General features: G+C 46.8%; 2 protein-coding genes across 2 annotated transcripts; both read right to left on the bottom strand.

The window, feature by feature from the left end:
* Positions 1 to 334: 334 nt before the first annotated feature.
* Positions 335 to 5,573, bottom strand: LOC142564240 (uncharacterized). Its single transcript, XM_075675165.1, has 3 exons — positions 4,926 to 5,573; positions 3,070 to 3,312; positions 335 to 849 (listed from the first exon to the last, which is right to left on the bottom strand). The coding sequence occupies exons 1-3, from the start codon at positions 5,345 to 5,347 to the stop codon at positions 642 to 644; spliced, it is 873 nt and encodes a 290-aa protein (XP_075531280.1). The 5' UTR covers positions 5,348 to 5,573; the 3' UTR covers positions 335 to 641.
* Positions 5,574 to 14,137: 8,564 nt separating this feature from the next.
* LOC142573528 (uncharacterized) lies at positions 14,138 to 19,455 on the bottom strand. Its single transcript, XM_075683026.1, has 3 exons — positions 18,804 to 19,455; positions 16,849 to 17,091; positions 14,138 to 14,645 (listed from the first exon to the last, which is right to left on the bottom strand). Exons 1-3 carry the CDS (start codon positions 19,208 to 19,210, stop codon positions 14,438 to 14,440), a joined length of 858 nt encoding a protein of 285 aa, XP_075539141.1. The 5' UTR covers positions 19,211 to 19,455; the 3' UTR covers positions 14,138 to 14,437.
* Between the last annotated feature and the right edge of the window lie 262 nt (positions 19,456 to 19,717).

Below are 19,717 nucleotides of genomic sequence, written 5' to 3'. Positions count from 1 at the left end.
TACGGCTATCCCCCAAGCAATCCTTAAAAAAGAAGGCTGAATCCGCGCAGCGTTAGAAGGACTGCCTTTCGAGCAGCGCGGCGTGCAATTCCAGCGACCCCTGTGCATCCGTCGATTACATTCCATTGCAGGGTATTACAGTCACGCACACAAACAGAACCATTTGACTCGTCTGGCCACATTGTCGCGAGGCAGGATTGTCGAGATGGCCTCGTAGCTTTTGAACGGTATTGTTATAAAAAAAAAAAAACAGAATTACAGTGCGGGGCTCATTCAATTTCGCCCGTTACCACCGCCCCCAAACGCATGCTCAAGGATTTAACATAGCAACATATTTCGATCGCAAAACACTGTATTATAAACACATATAGTAATACTAATTTCACACAAATATACTGAAAAAAATGGTAAAAGTTACGAATGAAAAGTGCACCAACTCCCGGCAAGCGGCGCCACAGTTTCGTAACACTATCGTCGCGGCATAGCGACACGGCGACTAGCTCGCAGCGTCTGCTGGAAGCGTCCTCGTCCAACATTGCGCAAGGCGACTCTTATCTGATCCTAGTGGAGCCGACAGTGCGCCCCCAAACGTCTAGTGTGGCCATCGTGGCAGCGAACCGAGTCCGCTTCGAAGTCGCCGGTCACGTGGTCAGCAGAGAACGCACGGTCAGCCGCTCAGCTTGGATAAGCGAGCTGAGGGGACGGTAACGCCGCCTGCAGAGCTTGGCGCTGTTGTGTCGCTGCAGTGGTGACAAAGTGCAGCCGTGCAGACGGCAGCCACACGTGCGGCGACGACGGGCGACTCCTGTCGGGATTGCCGTACTGCCGTCTACTCTGTTCGTGGACAACCTGATGGAAGGAGGGAAAAGATGCGAATTGTTTGTGACTGAGCCAGGGGGAGAGTCAATGTTCGCTTACCTAATCGGATAATTAAAAAAAAAAATCTTTTTACAGCAGGTGAACGCACTGTATCTCCGAAAACAACTTTTCGATCGTTTGATCTTGTGTGAAGCTGCTAATGATGTGTTCTGCGCAGTTAATCGAATGTACTTCAAAATAGCTATCATCCATGGCCTGTTTGTAAATAGGCCATGTAGGCCTGTTTGTAAATAGAAAATAGAGCACACCCGAAAACACTGAGAACCAACTCGCTTTGCTCTGCGAAAATCTGAGGGATCTGAGGGTTTGGGACTTACGGCGTCTCCTTAAATGGTACTTTCGTGCTCTATGATAAAAAAAAAAAACGCAGGCAAATACGAGCCAATCTTTGCCAAGACTACTATCATAGCCTGGTGCTACTCATTTAGAATCAACCTAGCCGAGTTTAAGCTTCGTTGCGGCTGGACATTAGACGAGACATACAGTGTCATTTGGTCTTGAATACTTTAGTTTCGAAGCGACCTCGACGCTTCGGGAGGTACGGAGTTTAAGTGAGGGCTCAGTTTTCCATCGGCATCCAGATGTATATATCTGCACGAGAAACTAGCTACTGAGCATAGTTTTTGTATTTTTTTCAAAACTAATGAACGGGAAAATCAGTTGCTCAGTATTCAGTATACCTGCTAAGAGAACCAAATAACTCTGTGTCGCGTCCTCCTGGGGGGCGCGTTTTCTTCCACTTTCTACTGTTTTCAATGCGGCCACAGGATACGCTGCGCATGTGGCTGTTGACATCTCGAAGGCAATGTGAGCCAAGACACATCGGCTAGGCTGAGAGACCCTTATGGGTTTCCGTTATCGCTTCGTTCTACAGTCGGGTGGATAACAACTTTGCCTTTCTTTCGCTCCTTTGAGGACACACTGACAGTGACTCGTAGCTTCCACCAGGCGATACCTTTTCTGTAAGACCATATTTGACAACCATATGGTCTAGCGACTAGTCTCACGGAAGACTAGAGACTGGGAGGCAAAAGTGACCACAGCAACCTTGCGCTTCCGCGTATTATAACCACGGCGGATCGACAACGCGCCGCAACACATTTGCTCTATCGCTTCATTGTTAAGTTGGCGCAGTTGTTTGTTTTCTTTTCTAAATATTTACACACCAGTTGTATGTTTATGGCATTTCTAAAACAAATAAATTACGGTGTTTTACGCGCCAAAACAACCATCTGATCATGAGGCACGCCGCAGTGCAGTACTCCGGAAATTTGGACCACCTGGGTTTCTTTAACGAGCGCCTAAATCTAAGTACACGAGCGTTTTCGGATATTTCGCCCCTGTGGAATGCAGCCGCCGTGCCGGCCGCGATTGGATCCCGCAACCTCATGCTTAACGGCCTAACACCGCTGCCACTAAGCAATCACGGCGGGTGTATCGTAGCTATTTCTCATCCTGCACGCTTTTATCTATAACAGGTACTTTCGTACGAACTTTATCTTTTCCATTACTCCTGTGATATCGGTAGGTGGTGTATTTCATGGTAAATGTATATGGTTCAGGTGTCCATAGAGAAGGGAAACAGTAAAGAAGCCCGCAGCCTCTAGCTTTCCTCTTCGTCTACGAATTCACGTTAAGTTACCAACGGTATACTGTCCGCTTTATGAGTCAACACATGCAGATTTTAGAAATATATCGTTTATTTATTACTCAGCTACAAAGTTGTAGACTTGGTGCAGCTTTTTACCTCGTGTCTTTTTTTTCTAAGATTTCAAATTATATGTGACTGAAAGAAAACACGGATTATGCGAACTAAAAATTTGCTGTTCACAGCCCGTATATTTTTGCATATTCTCTCTATCTCATAACAGCTTTGACTGTAAAGCCAAATAGCCCAGAACTGGGTACAAATGAACACTCTACATGCTCTTCTACAAGTACGGACATCGGTATTTGAAGAAAGCGCTACAATCCCTTCGCTGAACGATGATTTGACATTGAACTATTACGCTAGATGATTACCTCAAATCGGCCTAGGCAGTAGTTCGTCGTGACACCTTGGCTTACACGCGCATATATGTGACCTACAATCACGGTGTCTCTTACGAGATAAGATGGCGTAAATGGAACGGTAATAAAAGGGGCCGCACTTTGACTGCAGCGTTTTAGTGTGACTGGTGCTTGGCTTACCTCGCGTGTAGCCTCCAAATGCGGCTGCTTGGTACAGCCACGCCGTACGTGTCGCCGTTGCTGTCAGCCTTGATGGCGTTGAGCATCGTCAACGCGCACGGCAGCGTGTCACGCGGGTGGATGCGTAGCCTGCAGCCCGAGACGTCGAGGCTGCACTCGGCAGATGCCACGTGGTCGCACTCGACGAACCGGCCACTCCTGGTCGCGGCCGCCTCCGATCCACGCGCACTTGGATCTCGCGCACTGCGTTGACAATACATGAAGACAATGAACAGTGCTGTTGAAATGCACATTCGACAAGCAAGGCTCCGACGAACGCTGCAGCTCGTCTCACGAAACGCGTTCTGCTTCATTCGAAGCAAACAGTGCCTTCAGTATCGAAACACTAACGATGGCATCATCCATCCGGGAAGCAGGAAAATAGATTCTGGCTGCTCAATTGGGCTTTTTTACCATGCATATATGCTACGAAATGACGATTGGCGCCAAATATACGTAGTTATGTTGGTTTTGGAAGTCCAACTGCCATGTGTTAGGATATAACGTAATTTATTCTGACTCATCCTCCCCACACTGAAATGGTTCTATAGATTGCCAAAAAATTATTCTGTGTGTTTGAACAATTGCTATGTTCCGTTGTATTTCAAGCTTAATGATTAGCCGCGACCGAAAAGTCCTCTAGCAGCGGTATTCTAGGTTACAATTTTCATAAAGGAGCAAAAACCGGAACTTCATCCTTTGATACCCCGCTGTTGTCTATGTGACACAATGTGGTATCGGAAAGGTGCCCTTTGGGACAAGAAAGTGTCTGAATGCATGCTATTTAATTATTAATTTGCTATTTGATTCTTATGCAATTTGTATGGTAGCAGAGAGTGGCATCGTGTATACATAGGAGCGCCAAATTATCACGTACCGAGAGATGTTGCTATTGGTCTCGTTGATATTATTATTGTTATTATTATTGTTACGCGAATAAAATAGTCAGACGTGTATTTACAGTATATTTACGATAATTATATCAGCTGACAAGATGGTAGCCAGCGCGCGAAGCCCGGAACATCGTCTTCTTCCGAAGATGATTAAAACATTCTCGTCAGCTTATCACATTATTATTATTATTATTATTATTATTATTATTATTATTATTATTATTATTATTATTATTATTATTATTATTATTATCGTATGCAGCTATTCTATGTTCTTAGCCCATCTTTTTTATACCAATAACACTGAATCATAGACTAAGCCATCCTCAAACAATGCTATCCAACGAAATGACGTGGTCTAGCTGTGAGGAGAGTTGAATTTAGTTGGGGAACCAAAGCTACCAAGCAACGAATGGATAAATAAAAATGATAGGCGCTATATTCACGCCTAGAAGACACAAACCTCCCAATTTGCGGACGGTTCTGCTTGGAGCAAGTCGTGTTCGTCTCTCCTTCTCTAGACTTTTTGTACAAGAATAGCAATAATTGCGCTTTCGGCGGGCTTTATCTTCCTTCTGCCAGACTAGTGCCGATACGAGACATCGCCTAATTCGCACAAGTCCATTCAAGGCGTTCAATCGTAACTCTTTGCTTGGCCTTGAGATGTGAAAATTAAGCGATGAAATTTTTTGTACTTATGGCATATAGCAGAATACAACCGACTGTCGGAGCCCACATGTTGATTTGAGGCGTAAGCGTGTAACTCAACGAGTTACACGCTGTCTTTCTTTTGTTTGCGAAGCAAAACAACCCGTCAGTGCGATTTTCACAACATTACAGAAATAAAATAAAATTCCTCTGTTCGCTGAGTATGTTCGCAGTGGTCGTGACACATGATAGAGAAAACACCGAATTGACCGTTACCTCTGTATCAGAAGGCGCACGGTGAACCTCGAGGCTTCCACCGTCTGGTGCCAGGCTCCTTGCGCGGCCCATGGCACTTGCTTGGTGTTACACAGGGGCACGGTGTCCTTGACGCCCATACTGACGAGCGGGTACAACTCGGCCCTCGGGAACAGCCTCCTTGGATGTCCTGCGTGGCTGCCGCAAGTGCGTTGGTCGACATTGTACCATGCCTTGAGCACAAGGTCCCGATTGTCTGGTAGGAGGTGCTCGATGGCCAAGGTACTGAACACGTAGGACACGTCATCCTTGGCCCCACATGGAAGGGCGGCGAGTGAAATCGAGGAAGGCGTCTTGCGGGATGGCGTCTCTTCCGAGATGGTTGACAAGCAGCCTTGGAGGAGACAGTGAATTTCGATGCCGCTAGGTACAGCGATCCCCATGACAGGAAGCAGGACGATGCCGTTCCTTTCTGCGACGGTTCTAAGTGCGTCCGCCACGATTAGCTCCGTGTTCGAAAGTGCGAGGCAGATTCTCCTTTGTCGCGTGGGCCTCGCGTGCCAGCGCGAGCGCGTGGCATCCGCGTCGTTCTTCTTTTTCCTCTCTTCTATCTCTAAACCTTTTTTAGGGAGTCATGGTGCTTTGCTTATAAGCTCTATGTTGGCCCACGCGTGAGCTCTAGTGGTGAGTGAAATTCGGTGAAATAAGAGTGTAAAACTCGCAGCCAGTAAAAAAAAAAAAAAAAATAATAATAACGGGGGGGGGGGGGACGAGACAATGGCGACTATTCGGATTTCCGTATTGAAAGACAAGTAAAACGCTGAAATACTTTTATAAGACTGCCGCTGTTCAGATTTGGGCAAAATTTGTTGCATTTATTAGATAAACTTACAGGCTATCTAGTGCGGGAAGCACAATATCAAATTATGGCTGTAAATATTTCTAATTATGACTGATAAGAACGGGTAAGTCCAAAAAATATACACAGCCAAATTTTGCACATTTATAATTAGCCAGCAAAAACAGACCACAAATTTCTATCAAGTGAATCTCTTAGAGAAGATGAAGCGGGAAAACGGTATATATAAAATCATCGTCTACGTAAAATTGCTACAATGTTTACACGTGTCTTGCGAGAGTCATAAAAAAACATAGCGGTCTGTTTCAGAAAAAAGTGTCATAGATGACGTTTATCTGCTCTTGGCGTTTTATTAGTGTTCGTTTAGGGATTAGTAAGATTGTTTTTCGTTGTCTAATTACGGAGTTGTAAACATGTCCTTTGGCTTTGTTGTATATTTAAAATATCGAACATTAATATAAGAACACTGGCGGAGCAAGAAATGTGATTGCTGCACTTGATATTGCCTTTCTCTTCGAAATGCAACAACCGGCATCGAAATTAATGTTGTCGTTGCCGAGTAATAAAAAAAATCTGGAGATTCGCACGAGCCGAAGCATCGCTTGCGATAGCAATATATTAGACTGCTATACGAAGGGAGGATAGTACTTTTATCGGCCGCAAACTTCTAAACATTCGCATTTTGACTAAATTCACAAGCGTGGTTTTATGCGCGCACAGGGAAACTTGAACACATCTCACTCGATGACCGCGGACACTCGCTGTTAAAATGTTGGCTTCACGAAGAGCGGCATGTGCAGCGAGCGAATTGACTCTAGTGCTGTCTCTCACTTCATCGCGTACTAAGCAGGGCAAGCACCACGCAAGAAACCATCAACCTAGATTATATACCGATCGCCTGCCGCTTTCACAATGGAGTCGGCGCGACCACGCTAAGCCGTGCCATACGCAGACGCCGGCGTATGGCACGGCACCCCTCTCCCGGTGCCTCGCGCACGATGGAAGACGGCGCTTGCTCCCCGCCTTCCACACTTGAACGAGCGAGATCGAGTCACCATCTTCGGCTCATCCTCGCACGCTCTCACTCGCACCTATATCATGCAGCTAGCGGCCACACGGTTATGGAACTTGGACTTTATACGGAATACCATGGCGACAGTGACGACGGAAGTGTGCCAGGAATGTCTATATAATTGCTTTTACAATGAAGCGATGAGGGCTCCCGAGCTAAAGCTTAGGCATGCCACACATTCTGTTACCTGAGGTAAAGCGCCTTCAAAGGTGCGAAATCGTCAGGGCAGTCAAGCAATGCAAGCTGTCAACGTGAGTGCCTGCCTGTCTATGTGTCGACTCCGCGAAGCGTCTGCAGCCTGCACCTTCGAAGGCGTATCCCCCCTTTCTAGTGAATCGCATCGTTGTATCGTTCTTGTATTGTTTACTTGTATCATTCCCCGTACAGAAGGCAAGAAGTGCCCACGCGGGCACTACGCACACATCGTTGTGCAGGAGAGCTCGCCGTCTACTTCTTCATCATCATCATAATCATCGTCATCATCATCCAAAACATTCGTTGGTTTCTTTTTACAGGGTCTTTTGTGGCAGTCTGTCAGGTTCATTTTTGACGCTCTTTACTGGGTTTTACAGGGGTGGGACCCTTTGTCCAGATCTCCACCGGTTTCAGCTGCCCTTCGTGCTCGCTGCACGAGACCAGTTTGGTCCTAGCAGCGGTCGTCGGCCAGCTGTGCCTGCCATTGCCCCCCACTTCGGTTTATGATTTTGGCTACTGCTGTCATATGTTAGCATTCCCACGTTATCTGTTACGAGGTGGCTACCGGGTATTTAGCTGCGCATCTGGCGGGGTACACGTCTTGCTGGGTAGATTTAAGTTGGGCAAGGTTCCTGTCTAGAGCTGTCTCGAATCAGTGACCTCCGCCCTGGTGTGTGACTTATGTGGGGGAGGATACTGTATCCTGGTTCCCCTGCAGTAGTGTGCCAATAAATCCGAGTATTCACTTGTAACAGATGGTGGACTTTCGAGTTTGGATTCTTCGGCTACTCGGATTGCATACCGATGAGCAACCCTGTCCGTCTCTTCGTTCCCCGGCATTCCTGCACTTCCCGGCACCCACAGGATCTTCTGTTGGATCGGCTGTGGCTGTGTTGTGTGGAGTGTTACGCTGCCTCTCATCTCGGGGAGTACACGGATTGCGCGGTGGCCTATTCTGCTGTTGAGGAAATGTGAATCAGTTGGAATGGTTAGTGATCTGCCGGTTCTGAATCCCTCCGCCGCAGCTAGAGCGATGGCTCCTCAGCTTCAGTCACGCTTCTTCAGTGTATTGAGCCGCTTGCAATTTCGGAAAGGCTTGCGTTGATGACCATGGCGATTCTGCATCCTCGTTCGGGATTTTGTGCGGCTGCGTCCACGTACACTACGTCGTGTTTGGTGTAGAACGTGCGTTTGATGTCAGTGCGTTGGATGTCTTCAGCTGATGTCGCGTCCATCGGGTTCCCGTTTTTAAGATATGTTTGCGAAACTTTCACAAAGATTGTAATAGAACTTACAAAACATATTTCTCGTTAATAATTTTTGCCCGGCATATGAAGGCTCCCCACGATTTACCACGTGAGTCTGCCTTTGCGTCCGGCCACGAGGTGACGTGCAAGTGATGTTAGCCAATAAAACTAGATGCGTCCTTGGGGTTAAATATCATGTGTCCATACGACTTGTTCAATTATGAGACGGGGTCGGCAGATCTCACGAAGAGTACAAGCTTGGCCGAACTGCAGGCCTTCCTTCATAGCGCCCCTGCTCTTTGAAGTGTCATCGTGCCTTATTCTGGCACTTTCAAGGTGCCCTACCCCATATGGTATCAACAGATGATCAAACCAAGAAAACATATGAGAAATATTTGTAGTATTATTTGGAGTGTATAATTGATAAGCTAAAGGAAAATCAAAGTAATTTTGCAGTACATTTGTTTTGTTCTCTTCAAATCCAATTGTAGTCCATTGGCCTTAATTGTTTTATGTCTTGTTGATGGTGAATGTGTTGACGACAAATTGTCATTCTTCCTTATCTTGCTTTATCGTGTTTGATACTCTGTACATGCATTTTTATTTATATGTGTTTGATATTTTGCAGTGTGCTTTGAAGCATGTTGCGCTCATGTTGTGTGCTGCGCGTGCTGTCTGGTGTCAAAGGCCTAGTCAGGTGGCTCTTAGTGCCGCCTTTTGCCTTGGCACCAAGACAAACCGCTCTTGAGCGTTGTTTTGTCAATAAACAAATAAACAAACAAACAAACAAACAAACCTCTGGGCCGTCGGGGGATGCCGTTCACGCTCCTCTGGCTACTGGTCCGGCGGGCAGGAGTACTGCGGCCGCTGCCGCCGCCTCAACGTGCGCCGATTCCACCCCTGGCTCAACGGGCGGCTCAGCCGGCAGCCTGATGGACGTCATGCGAGCCACCTCGCTGCTCTCGCAGCATGTCACATCGTTTCGGCCACCTTCGGCTTTCCACCCGCAACCTTACCATCACCGGCTGGCTCGAAACTACCGCAGTTCCAGGGATTTAAGAATGACCCCATTCTGTGGGTACAAGCAGGCAACGCGCTCGGCGCTCGCCATGCCTGGCCCGACAACACGATATTGCTGGTTGCAGCGGGGCGGTTTCAAGGTGGTACCAAGGCGTCGGACAAGTACGAAGGTCACGAGTACCGGTCCTGGGCGGAATGGAGCGCAGCTCTGACGGTTGTTTTCCGCCCGCTCACTTATGCCTGCGAGGAGCCCCGGCAGCACCGCTCAGCGGCCGGAGCTCCTGAGGTGCACCACCTTGAGTCGGCAGTAGGGAATGCCTGAACAGAGAGGTACGCAGACTTCCTCACGATAGACACCGACTCACCGGTTGTCGCCGTCGGCTACACGCCAGGCCGTGGGAAGCGCATGACGACCGCCGGTCCTGTGTTGTCCCTCCACCGAGCGGTGCATCACAAACCAGCACGAGTGGCTCCACCACGGCTAGTCAACACGCAAAAAACCACCGCTGCTACTTTGACATGGCAGTTTACGCCAGCTGAACTGCACCGACGAAAACCCTGTGAGCTCCGGAGCAGCATTATCTCGCTGCTGCAGCTGCACGTGGAAATATTTTGACAAATTGCTTCGCCACCTGCCCTGCTGTAGACACCGGATGCGAGCCATTTTTTGCACCACTGGTCTCGAACTCTGCGTCGGCATCCGACGCTGTACCATCACTTCGAGAGACCGAGACCCACAGAAGTCGGCGAAATGACTCGTAAACTAATCAACGCCGGGGCGAATGGAGGTGCCGACGCTACCACTCCAGGAACCCGCCCTGTCTACGTATCACAATGGAGATGCTTCCTGACTCGTCGGAGTCACATCCTTGGGTGTCAACGCAGTCGTTGGCCGAATTAGCGGCCGTTCACACCGCGCTGAGGGAGGCCTCGCTCAAGGTCATAATCATCAAAGACCTGCTCGCATGCGAAAGACGTGCAGGACGCGCAAGTCACCACAATAGACGCGCAGCAGACCAGATGCGCAAACCACGCGGTTTTTTCATCAAGTTCGGCTGATTCGAGCGCAACGGCTAGCCTCGATTAGTGAGCAGCACCGTTGCGAAGAAGCACGCGACGGCTGAGCAGGGCGCCTGCCCACTGTACAGAATGTCCTGCCGCACTTGCATGCCAAATTGCGACGGGACAATCGTCGACGAGCCTGCGACCAGCGCGCAACCGAGCCAGTGCCGCCCGCCATGAGAAGCTGGCTGCGCGCTGGACGGCGCACCAACGACGACTTGACAGCCTGCAAGCCGTGCCGGAAACTTGCAGCGTGGCCGAGTGCGCAGAAGAGATGCACTTGGGCGCCGGCGCTGGAAAAGTAGAGCAGGCAGAAGTCAACAAGGCGTTCTGGCGGACGGCCGATTTGTCTGAATTGCTTTTTACTATATATATAGTTTGCGCCTTTAAATAAATACATTATAAGTATGTCTAGTATGTATGTAGTCTTAAAGTGTACAGCATTATTTTTGTCTGTTATTCTATCTAAACTGTTTGCTCAGTCATTACAGTGCTCATCGCTTCCTACAGACCGGCAAATGGCGAGGGTGGTTCCAGTCCGTAAATCAGGTAATGCAGGCATATCCCATTAACTAGCATTCCATGCAAAATCTTAGAACACGTAATATATACTCACCTCATCAATTTCCTGGACAGCAACTCGTTCTTCCATCAATGTCAACAATGTTTAAAAAAACTTTTCAGGCGATACTCAAGTTTTCTGTTTCATTAACGATTTGTTCACCGCCTTAGATCAAGGATTGAATATTGACTGTATTTTTTTAGATTTTTCCAAAGCGCTCGACACCGTATGTCATGATCCACTTACCCATAAACTTAATGACCTTAATATTGACCCAAATGCGTTGTCTTGGATTGAAGAGTTTCTTTCGAATCGAACTCGATATGTCACGCCGAATAACTATTCATCTGCTTTGTCAGCAGTTACATCCGGAGTGCCACAAGGCTCCGTCTTGGGGCCTTTACTTTTCTTGATTTATATTAATGATCTCCCTAACTGTGTAACCTCATCATCAATTATTCTGTTCGCACACGATTGTGTAATATACCAAAAGATCACCAACACTGATGATTCATATAAACTGTTAGAAGATCTTTACAATGTGTCACTCCGGTCTATGAAATGGCTCATGAAACTTAACGCTAGCAAGTGTAAATCGATGCGCGTGTCACGTACGGCCAATAATGGCAATGAATGGAGATATGTACTGAATGACACTTTATTAGCATCTCTTAACGCTCATAAATATCTTGGACTTCACATAACTAATTATCTGTCATATAATATGCCTAATTATATTACTGCGAATGCTAATCTCATATTAGGATATCGTCGCCGTAATTTTTCTACTGTTCCTACTTCTGTAAATTTGACACCCTACAAAACCCTAGGCTTCTGCAGACCAGTACGTATCCGTGTCTGTCCGTTCTCCACGAGGCTTACCCGCACGTGCATCGCGACGACGCCTGCCCCTCCTGCGGCCAGACCTCCACTCTAGCGCACATGCTGTGGGAGTGTGGGTCGACATACCCCAAGTTCATCAAGGAGGAGTGGGACTCGCTTTTGCGTAGCCCCGCTCTAGAAAAGGAAATCCTGGCCGTCCAGCGTGCCCGCGACCGGGCCGGTGGGCTAGACCTGCCGGTCCCGACGTGGGACTAGCCGGGTGCGCGACGAGTTCGCGTCCTCGCCGGACCTACAATAAAGTTTATTCACTCACTCACTCACTCACTGTCGTGTGCATAGTAGTAGCGCTTCCTCGCCTTCTTACTTCGCCTTTTCCCTCTCTCCCACCCTCCCCCATATATATATATATATATATATATATATATATATATACGTATAATATGTGGATACCGCGAGCGAAGAGTGGCAACGCTGTCATTCACTCATTTCGCGACTGCGTCAATTCTACCAATACCACCTGGAAGAAGTTAACGTCGAAGCACTGCCTGATGTCTGCGAGCCTATGTCATCAACTGGAGTGAGTGAGTGCGTGAATAAACTTTATTGTAGGTCCGGCGAGGACGCGAACTCGTCGCGCACCCGGCTCCGTTCCAAAAAACGCACCTCACCTTGGCCGTCAGGCTTGTCAAACGGTGTGCCCTGGCACGGGAACATTGCTTGCCATCGCAATCGTGTATCTATTGTTATGGCTCGTCAAATAGTGCGTCCAGTAGCTTTTGTGCGTTAGATGAGCCAATTCGCTTGTTCGATAAAGTTGTCTACAATTTCTCGTGCTGCCCAAAATCGCGTCACTGCCCATTATTATTGGCTTTATATTACCATCGGCATGCCTAAGAAGTGTTGTGTTCCCAACAATCGGGGAAAGCACGCCGCAAAATGCTAGGTGCGTTGTGTTCAGCTTTCCTTGCCATAATCGTCTGTGCTCTAAGTGGATACGCTGTATATACCACAAGATCTCGTTCCTTCTCAGCACTACAGGGCGAGTATTGTCAAATACATTTTAATTAGGGTTGACCCAAACGCTCCTTAAAAATTTGTTCGCAGAGTGTTTAACCGTTACCAAATGTTGTGACTTCTAGCGAAAGTATTATCGTGTGTCGAGCAGAAAATGTTACTTGCAGATAACATCCCTTACACACGAACACATGGTACCAGAGTGAGAATCAACGTTACTTGGATGTAGAAGGATATTTAGACGAAATACAGAACCTAAAGGTTTCGCAAAGGCATCAGCAGTGTTCGAGACATCGGCGTTTTCGTCATCAATACATACACCTTGGTAGCTCTTTTTACAACAGTGAGAACGCACGTAGCTCCTGAAATATGTTGATTTACCTCTCGTGCTGGCTTCAACACGTTCAACGTGGAAGAAGTGATCATTGTTACAATCAAATTGCAAAGTTAATGACAGCGCCTAAATTTTGTAGTTTCTACATATCTAGGCCCGTTGGCCCCGCTTTTCTGTGTGCGCGGTTTTTCAGATTTGTTTTCGTGTATAATACTTTACAAGACCAGTGAGGAATTTTGAGCCATTTTGTAGGTAAGAATATGGGCAAATAAACTTTCATGATCTTCGTAAAGCAATTAAATCAACATCAGCTGTCACATCTACGAACGACCACTATAGTTTTCAACATGGTGCTACAAGCCGAGGGAAATGTTCACGCTGCGCTTTGTGTTGTTGTCGGAAAGGATAGTGCGTTTCTGAGCTACCAGAGTTGAAGGAACACTTGAGGAGGGGTTGAACTTGCAATAATAATAATAATAATAATAATAATAATAATAATAATAATAATAATAATAATAATAATAATAATAATAATAATAATAATAATAAGCTGGGTAATCATGTTCTCGTGCTTCTACTTCATCTCCCCAACCATTACCACGTCCGAACGTACAGTCCGCAGGTCCCTCTTAGGTCTGAGCCATACGAACACATTTCTGCGTATCTGACTGTGTGTTAATATTTTACGGCTATCCCCCAAGCAATCCTTAAAAAGGAAGACTGAATCCGCGCAGCGTTAGAAGGACTGCCTTTCGAGCAGCGCGGCGTGCAATTCCAGCGACCCCTGTGCATCCGTCGATTACATTCCATTGCAGGGTATTACAGTCACGCACACAAACAGAACCATTTGACTCGTCTGGCCACATTGTCGCGAGGCAGGATTGTCGAGATGGCGTGGTAGCTTTTGAACGGTATTGTTATAAAAAAAAAAAACAGAATTACAGTGCGGGGCTCATTCAATTTCGCCCGTTACCACCGCCCTCAAACGCAATGCTCAAGGAATTAACATAGCAACATATTTCGATCGCAAAACACTGTATTATCAACACATATAATAATACTAATTTCACACAAACATACTGAAAAAAATGGTAAATGTTACGAAAGAAAAGTGCACCCACTCCCGGGAAGCGGCGCCACAGTTTCGTAACACTATCGTCGCGGCATAGCGACACGGCGACTAGCTCGCAGCGGTTGCTGGAAGCGTCCTCGCCAAACATTGCGCAAGGCGACTCTCATCTGATCGTAGCGGAGCCGCCAGTGCGCCCCCAAACGTATTGTGTGGCCATCGTGCCAGCGAACCGAGTCCGCTTCGAAGTCGCCGGTCACGTGGTGAGCAGAGAACGCACGGTCAGCTGCTCAGCTTGGACAAGCGCAGCTGAGGAGACGGTAACGCCGCCTGCAGAGCTTGGCGCTGTTGTGCCGCTGCAGTGGTGACAAAGTGAAGTCGTGCGACGGGAGCCACACGTGCGGCGACGACGGGCGACTGCTGTCGGGATTGCCGTACTGCCGTCTACTCTGTTCGTGGACAACCTGATGGAAGGAGGGAAAAGATGCGAATTGTTTGTGACTCTGCCAGGGAGAGAGTCAATGTCCGCTTTACCAATCGGAAAATTAAAAAAAAGAAAAGCTTTTTACAGCAGGTGAACGCACTGTATCTCCGAAAACAACTTTTGGATCGTTTGATCTTGTGTGATGCTGCGAATGATTTGTTCTGCGCAGTTAATCGAATATACTTCAATACAGCTATCGTACATGAAATACAAGCTGGCCTGTTTGTAAATAGAAAAAATAGGCATACCCGAAAACACTGAGAACCAACTCGCTTTGCTCTGCGGAAATCTGAGGGATCTGAGGGTTCGGGATTTAAGGCGTCTCCTTAAATGGTACTTGCGTGCTCTATAATAAAAAAAAAGGCAAATACCAGCCAATCTTTGCCAAGACTACTATGATAGCCTGGGGCTACTCATTTAGAATCAACGTAGCCGAGTTTAAGCTTCATTGCGACTGGACATTAAACGAAACATACAGTGTCATTTGGTCTTGAATACATTAGTTTCGAAGCGACCTCGACGCTTCGGGCGGTACGGAATCTAAGTCAGGGCTCAGTTTTCCATCGGCACCCAGATGTATATATCTGCACGAGAAACTGGCTACTGAGCATAGTTTTTGTATTTTTTTCAAGACTAATGAACGGGAAAATCAGTTGCGCAGTATTCAGTATACCTGCTAAGAGAACCAAATAACTCTGTGTCGCGTTCTCCTGGGGGGCGCGTCTTCTTCCACTTTCTACTGTATTCAATGCGCCCACAGGATACGCTGCGCATGTGGCTGTTGACATCGCGAAGGCGATGTGAGCCAAGGCACATTGCCCAGGCTGAGAGACCCTTATGGGTTTCCTTTATCGCTTCGTTCTACAGTCGGGTGGATAACAACTTTGCCTTTCTTTGGCTCCTTTGAGGACACACTGACAGTGACTCGTAGCTTCCACCAGGCGATACCTTTTCTGTAAGACCATATTTGACAACCATATGGTCTAGCGACTGGTCTCACGGAAGACTAGAGATTGGGAGGCAAAAGTGGCCACAGCAACCTTGCGCTTCCGCGTATTATAACAACGGCGGATCGACAACGCGCAGCAACACACTTTCTCTATCGCTTCATTTTTTAGTTGGCGCGGTTGTTTGTTTTCTTTTCTAAATATTTACACACCAGTTGTATGTTTATGGCATTTCTAAAACAAATAAATTACGGTGTTTTACGTGCCAAAACAACGATCTGATCATGAGGCACGCCGCAGTGCGGTACTCCGGAAATTTGGACCACCTGGGTTTCTTTAACGAGCGCCTAAATCTAAGTACACGAGCGTTTTCGTATATTTCGCCCCTGTGGAATGCAGGCGCCGTGGCGGCCGCGATTGGATCCCGCAACCTCATGCTTAACGGCCTAACACCGCTGCCACTAAGCAATCACGGCGGGTGTATCGTATCTATTTCTCATCCTGCACGCTTTTATCTATAACACGTACTTTCGTACGAACTCTATCTCATCTATTACTCCTGTGATATTGGTAGGTGGTATATTTCATGGTAAATGTATATGGTTCAGGTGTCCATAGAGAAGTCAAACAGTAAAGAAGCCCGCAGCCTCTAGCTTTCCTCTTCGTCTACGAATTCACGTTAAGTTACCAACGGTATACTGTCCGCTTTATGAGTCAACACATCCAGATTTTAGAAATATATCGTTTATATATTACTCAGCTACAAAGTTGTAGACTTGGTGCAGCTTTTTACCTCGTGTCTTTTTTTTCTAAGATTTCAAATTATATGTGACTGAAAGAAAACACGGATTATGCGAACTAAAAATTTGCTGTTCACAGCCCGTATATTTTTGCATATTCTCTCTATCTCATAACAGCTTTGACTGTAAAGCCAAATAGCCCAGAACTGGGTACAAATGAACAGTCTACATGCTCTTCTACAAGTACGGACATCGGTATTTGACGAAAGCGCTACAATCCCTTCGCTGAATGATGATTTGACATTGAACGATTACGCTAGATGATTACCTCAATCCGGCTTAGGCAGTAGTTCGTCGTGACACCTTGACTTACACGAGCATATATGTGACCTACAATCACGGTGTCTCTTACGAGATAAGATGGCGTAAATGGAATAGCAATAAAAGAGGCCGCACATTGACTGCAGCGTTTTAGTGTGACTGCTGCTTGGCTTACCTCGCGTGTAGCCTCCAAATGCGGCTGCTTGGTACAGCCACGCCGTATGTGTCGCCTTTGCTGCCAGCCTTGATGGCGTTGAGCATCGTCAACGCGCACGGCAGCGTGTCACGCGGGTGGATGCGTAGCCTGCAGCCCGAGACGTCGAGGCTGCACTCGGCAGAAGCCACGTGGTCGCACTCGACGAACCGGCCACTCATGGTGGCGGCCGCTTCCGTTCGAGGCGAACTCGGATCTCGCGCACTGCGTTGACAATACATGACGACAATGAACACTGCTGTTGAAATGCACATTCGTCAAGCAGGGCTCCGACGAACGCTGCAGCTCGTCTCACGAAACGCGTTCTGCTTCATTCGAAGCAAACAGCGCCTTCAGTATCGAAACACTAACGATGGCATCATCCATCCGGGTAGCAGGAAAATAGATTCTGGCTGCTCAATTGGGCTTTTTTACCATGCATATATGCTACGAAATGACGATTGGCGCCGAATATAAGTAGTTATGTTCGTTCTGGAAATCCAACTGCCATGTGTTAGGATATAACATAATTTATTCTGACTCATCCTCCCCACACTGAAATGGTTCTATAGATTGCCAAAAAATTATTCTGTGTGTTTGAACAATTGCTATGTTCCTTTGTATTTCAAGCTTAATGATTAGCCGCGACCGAAAAGTCCTCTAGCAGCGGTATTCTAGGTTAGAATTTTCATAAAGGAGCAAAAACCGGAACTTCATCCTTTGATACCCCGCTCTTGTCTATGTGACACAATGTGGTATCGGAAAGGTGCCCTTTGGGACAGGAAAGTTCATGAATGCATGCTTTTCAATTGGCAATTTTTGTATTTGATTCTTATGAAATTTGTATGGTAACAGAGAGGCATCGTATATACATAGGAGCGCCAACTTATCACGTACCCAAAGATGTTGTTATTGTTCTCGTTGCTATTATTATTATTATTATTATTATTAGTATTATTATTGTTATTGTTGTGGTTGTTGTTGTTACGAGATTAAAAACAGTCAGACGTGTATTTACAGAATATTTACAATAATTATATCAGCTGACAAGATGGTAGCCAGCGCGCGAAGCCCAGAACATCTTCTTCCGAAGATGATTAAAACATCTTCGTCAGCTTATCACATTATTATTACAATTATTATTATTATTATTATTATTATTATTATTATTATTATTATTATTATTATTATTATTATTATTATTATTATTATTATTATTATTATTATTATCGTATGCAGCTATGCTATGTTCTTAGCCCATCTTTTTTATACCATTGTTCGCACACGAAGATATATCAATGCAATAACACTGAATCATAGGCTGTAAGCTTTCCTCAAACAATGCTATCCAACGAAATGACGTGGTCTAGCTGTGAGGAGAGTTGAAATCAGTTGGGGAACCAAAACTACCAATCAACGAATGGATAAATAAAAATGATAGGCGCTATATTCACGCGTAGAAGAGACAAACCTCCGAATTTGCGGACGGGTTCTGCTTGGAGCAAGTCGTGTTCGTCTCTCCTTCTCTAGACTTTTTGTACAAGAATAGCAATAATTGCGCTTTCGGCGGGCTTTATCTTCCTTCTTCCTGACTAGTGCCGATACGAGACATCGCCGAATTCGCACAAGTCCATTCAAGGCGTTCAATCGTAACTCCTTGCTTGCCATGGCCTTGAGGTGTGAAAATTAAGCGATGAAATTTTTTGTACTTATGGCATATAGCAGAATACAACCGACTGACTGAGCCCACATGTTGATTTGAGGCGTAAACGTGTAACTGAGCAAGTTACACGCTGTCTTTCTTTTCTTTGCGAGGCAAAAGAACCCGTCAGTGGTATTTTCGGAACATTACAGAAATAAAATAAAATTCCTGTGTTCACTGAGTATGTTCGCGGTGGTGCTGACATATGATATAGAAAACACCGATTTGACCGTACCTCTGTATCAGTAGGCGCACGGTGAACCTCGAGGCTTCCACCGTCTGGTGCCAGGCTCCTTGCGCGGCCCAGGGCTCTTGCATGGTGTCGCACTGTGCCACGGTGTCCTTGACGCTTATACCAACGAGCGGGTACCACTCGGCCCTCGGGAACAGCCTCCTGGGTTGTCCTGCGTGGCTGCCGCAAGTGCGTTGGTCGACATTGTACCACAGCTGGAGGTCCCGATTGTCTTGGAGGACGTCCTCGATGGCCAAGTTATCTAACACGTAGGACACGTCATCCTTGGCCCCATCTGGAAGTGCGGCAAGTGAAATCGAGGGAGGCGTCTTGCGGGATGGCGTCTCTTCCGAGACGCCATCCACGATGACACGATGAATTTCGATGCCGCTAGGTACAGTGATCTCCATGACAGGTAGCAGGATGATGCCGTTCCCTGCTGCGATGGTTCTAGTGCGTCCGCCACGATTCGTGTTCGAAAGCACGGGACAGATTCTCCTTTGTCGCGTGGGCCTCGCGTGCCAGCGCGCGAGGGCGTGGCCTCCGTGTTGTTCTTCTTTTTCCTCTCTTCTATCTCTAAACCTTTTTTAGCGACTCTTGGCGCTTTACTAACAAGCTCTATGTTGGCCCACGCGCGAGCTCTAGCGGTGAGTGAAATTCGGTGAAATATGTGTGTGTAAAACTTGCAGCCAGTTAAAAAAACAAAAACAGGGGGGGGGGGGGGGGGCGAGACAATGGCCCGCATGTTGACTATTCGGATTTCCGTATTGAAAGACATGTAAAACGCTGAAATACTTTTATGAGACAACCGCTGTTCAGATTTGGGCAAAATTTGTTGCATTTAATAGATAAACTTACAGGCTATCTAGTTCGGGAAGCACAATATCAATTTATGGCTGTGCATAGTTCTAACTATG

Source organism: Dermacentor variabilis, chromosome 1 (assembly GCF_050947875.1).
Source record: "Dermacentor variabilis isolate Ectoservices chromosome 1, ASM5094787v1, whole genome shotgun sequence".
In the NCBI taxonomy this organism is placed as follows: Eukaryota; Metazoa; Arthropoda; class Arachnida; order Ixodida; family Ixodidae; genus Dermacentor; species Dermacentor variabilis.
The sequence above is the reverse complement of the archived record's forward strand: the minus strand, read 5'-3'. Positions and strand labels throughout refer to the sequence as shown.

What these genes read in the sequence shown, in the direction of transcription:
- LOC142573528 (XM_075683026.1), bottom strand. Translation starts at nt 19,210, where the DNA reads ATGGAGATCACTGTACCTAGCGGCATCGAAATTCATCGTGTCATCGTG. An exon ending in GTGCGCCTACTGATACAGAG is followed by an intron (nt 17,092 to 18,803) that starts GTACGGTCAAAT and finishes TTGTCAACGCAG; the next exon opens with TGCGCGAGATCCGAGTTCGC. An exon ending in ATTTGGAGGCTACACGCGAG is followed by an intron (nt 14,646 to 16,848) that starts GTAAGCCAAGCA and finishes TCCTTCCATCAG; the next exon opens with GTTGTCCACGAACAGAGTAG.
- LOC142564240 (XM_075675165.1), bottom strand. Translation starts at nt 5,347, where the DNA reads ATGGGGATCGCTGTACCTAGCGGCATCGAAATTCACTGTCTCCTCCAA. An exon ending in GTGCGCCTTCTGATACAGAG is followed by an intron (nt 3,313 to 4,925) that starts GTAACGGTCAAT and finishes TTGTCAACGCAG; the next exon opens with TGCGCGAGATCCAAGTGCGC. An exon ending in ATTTGGAGGCTACACGCGAG is followed by an intron (nt 850 to 3,069) that starts GTAAGCCAAGCA and finishes TCCTTCCATCAG; the next exon opens with GTTGTCCACGAACAGAGTAG.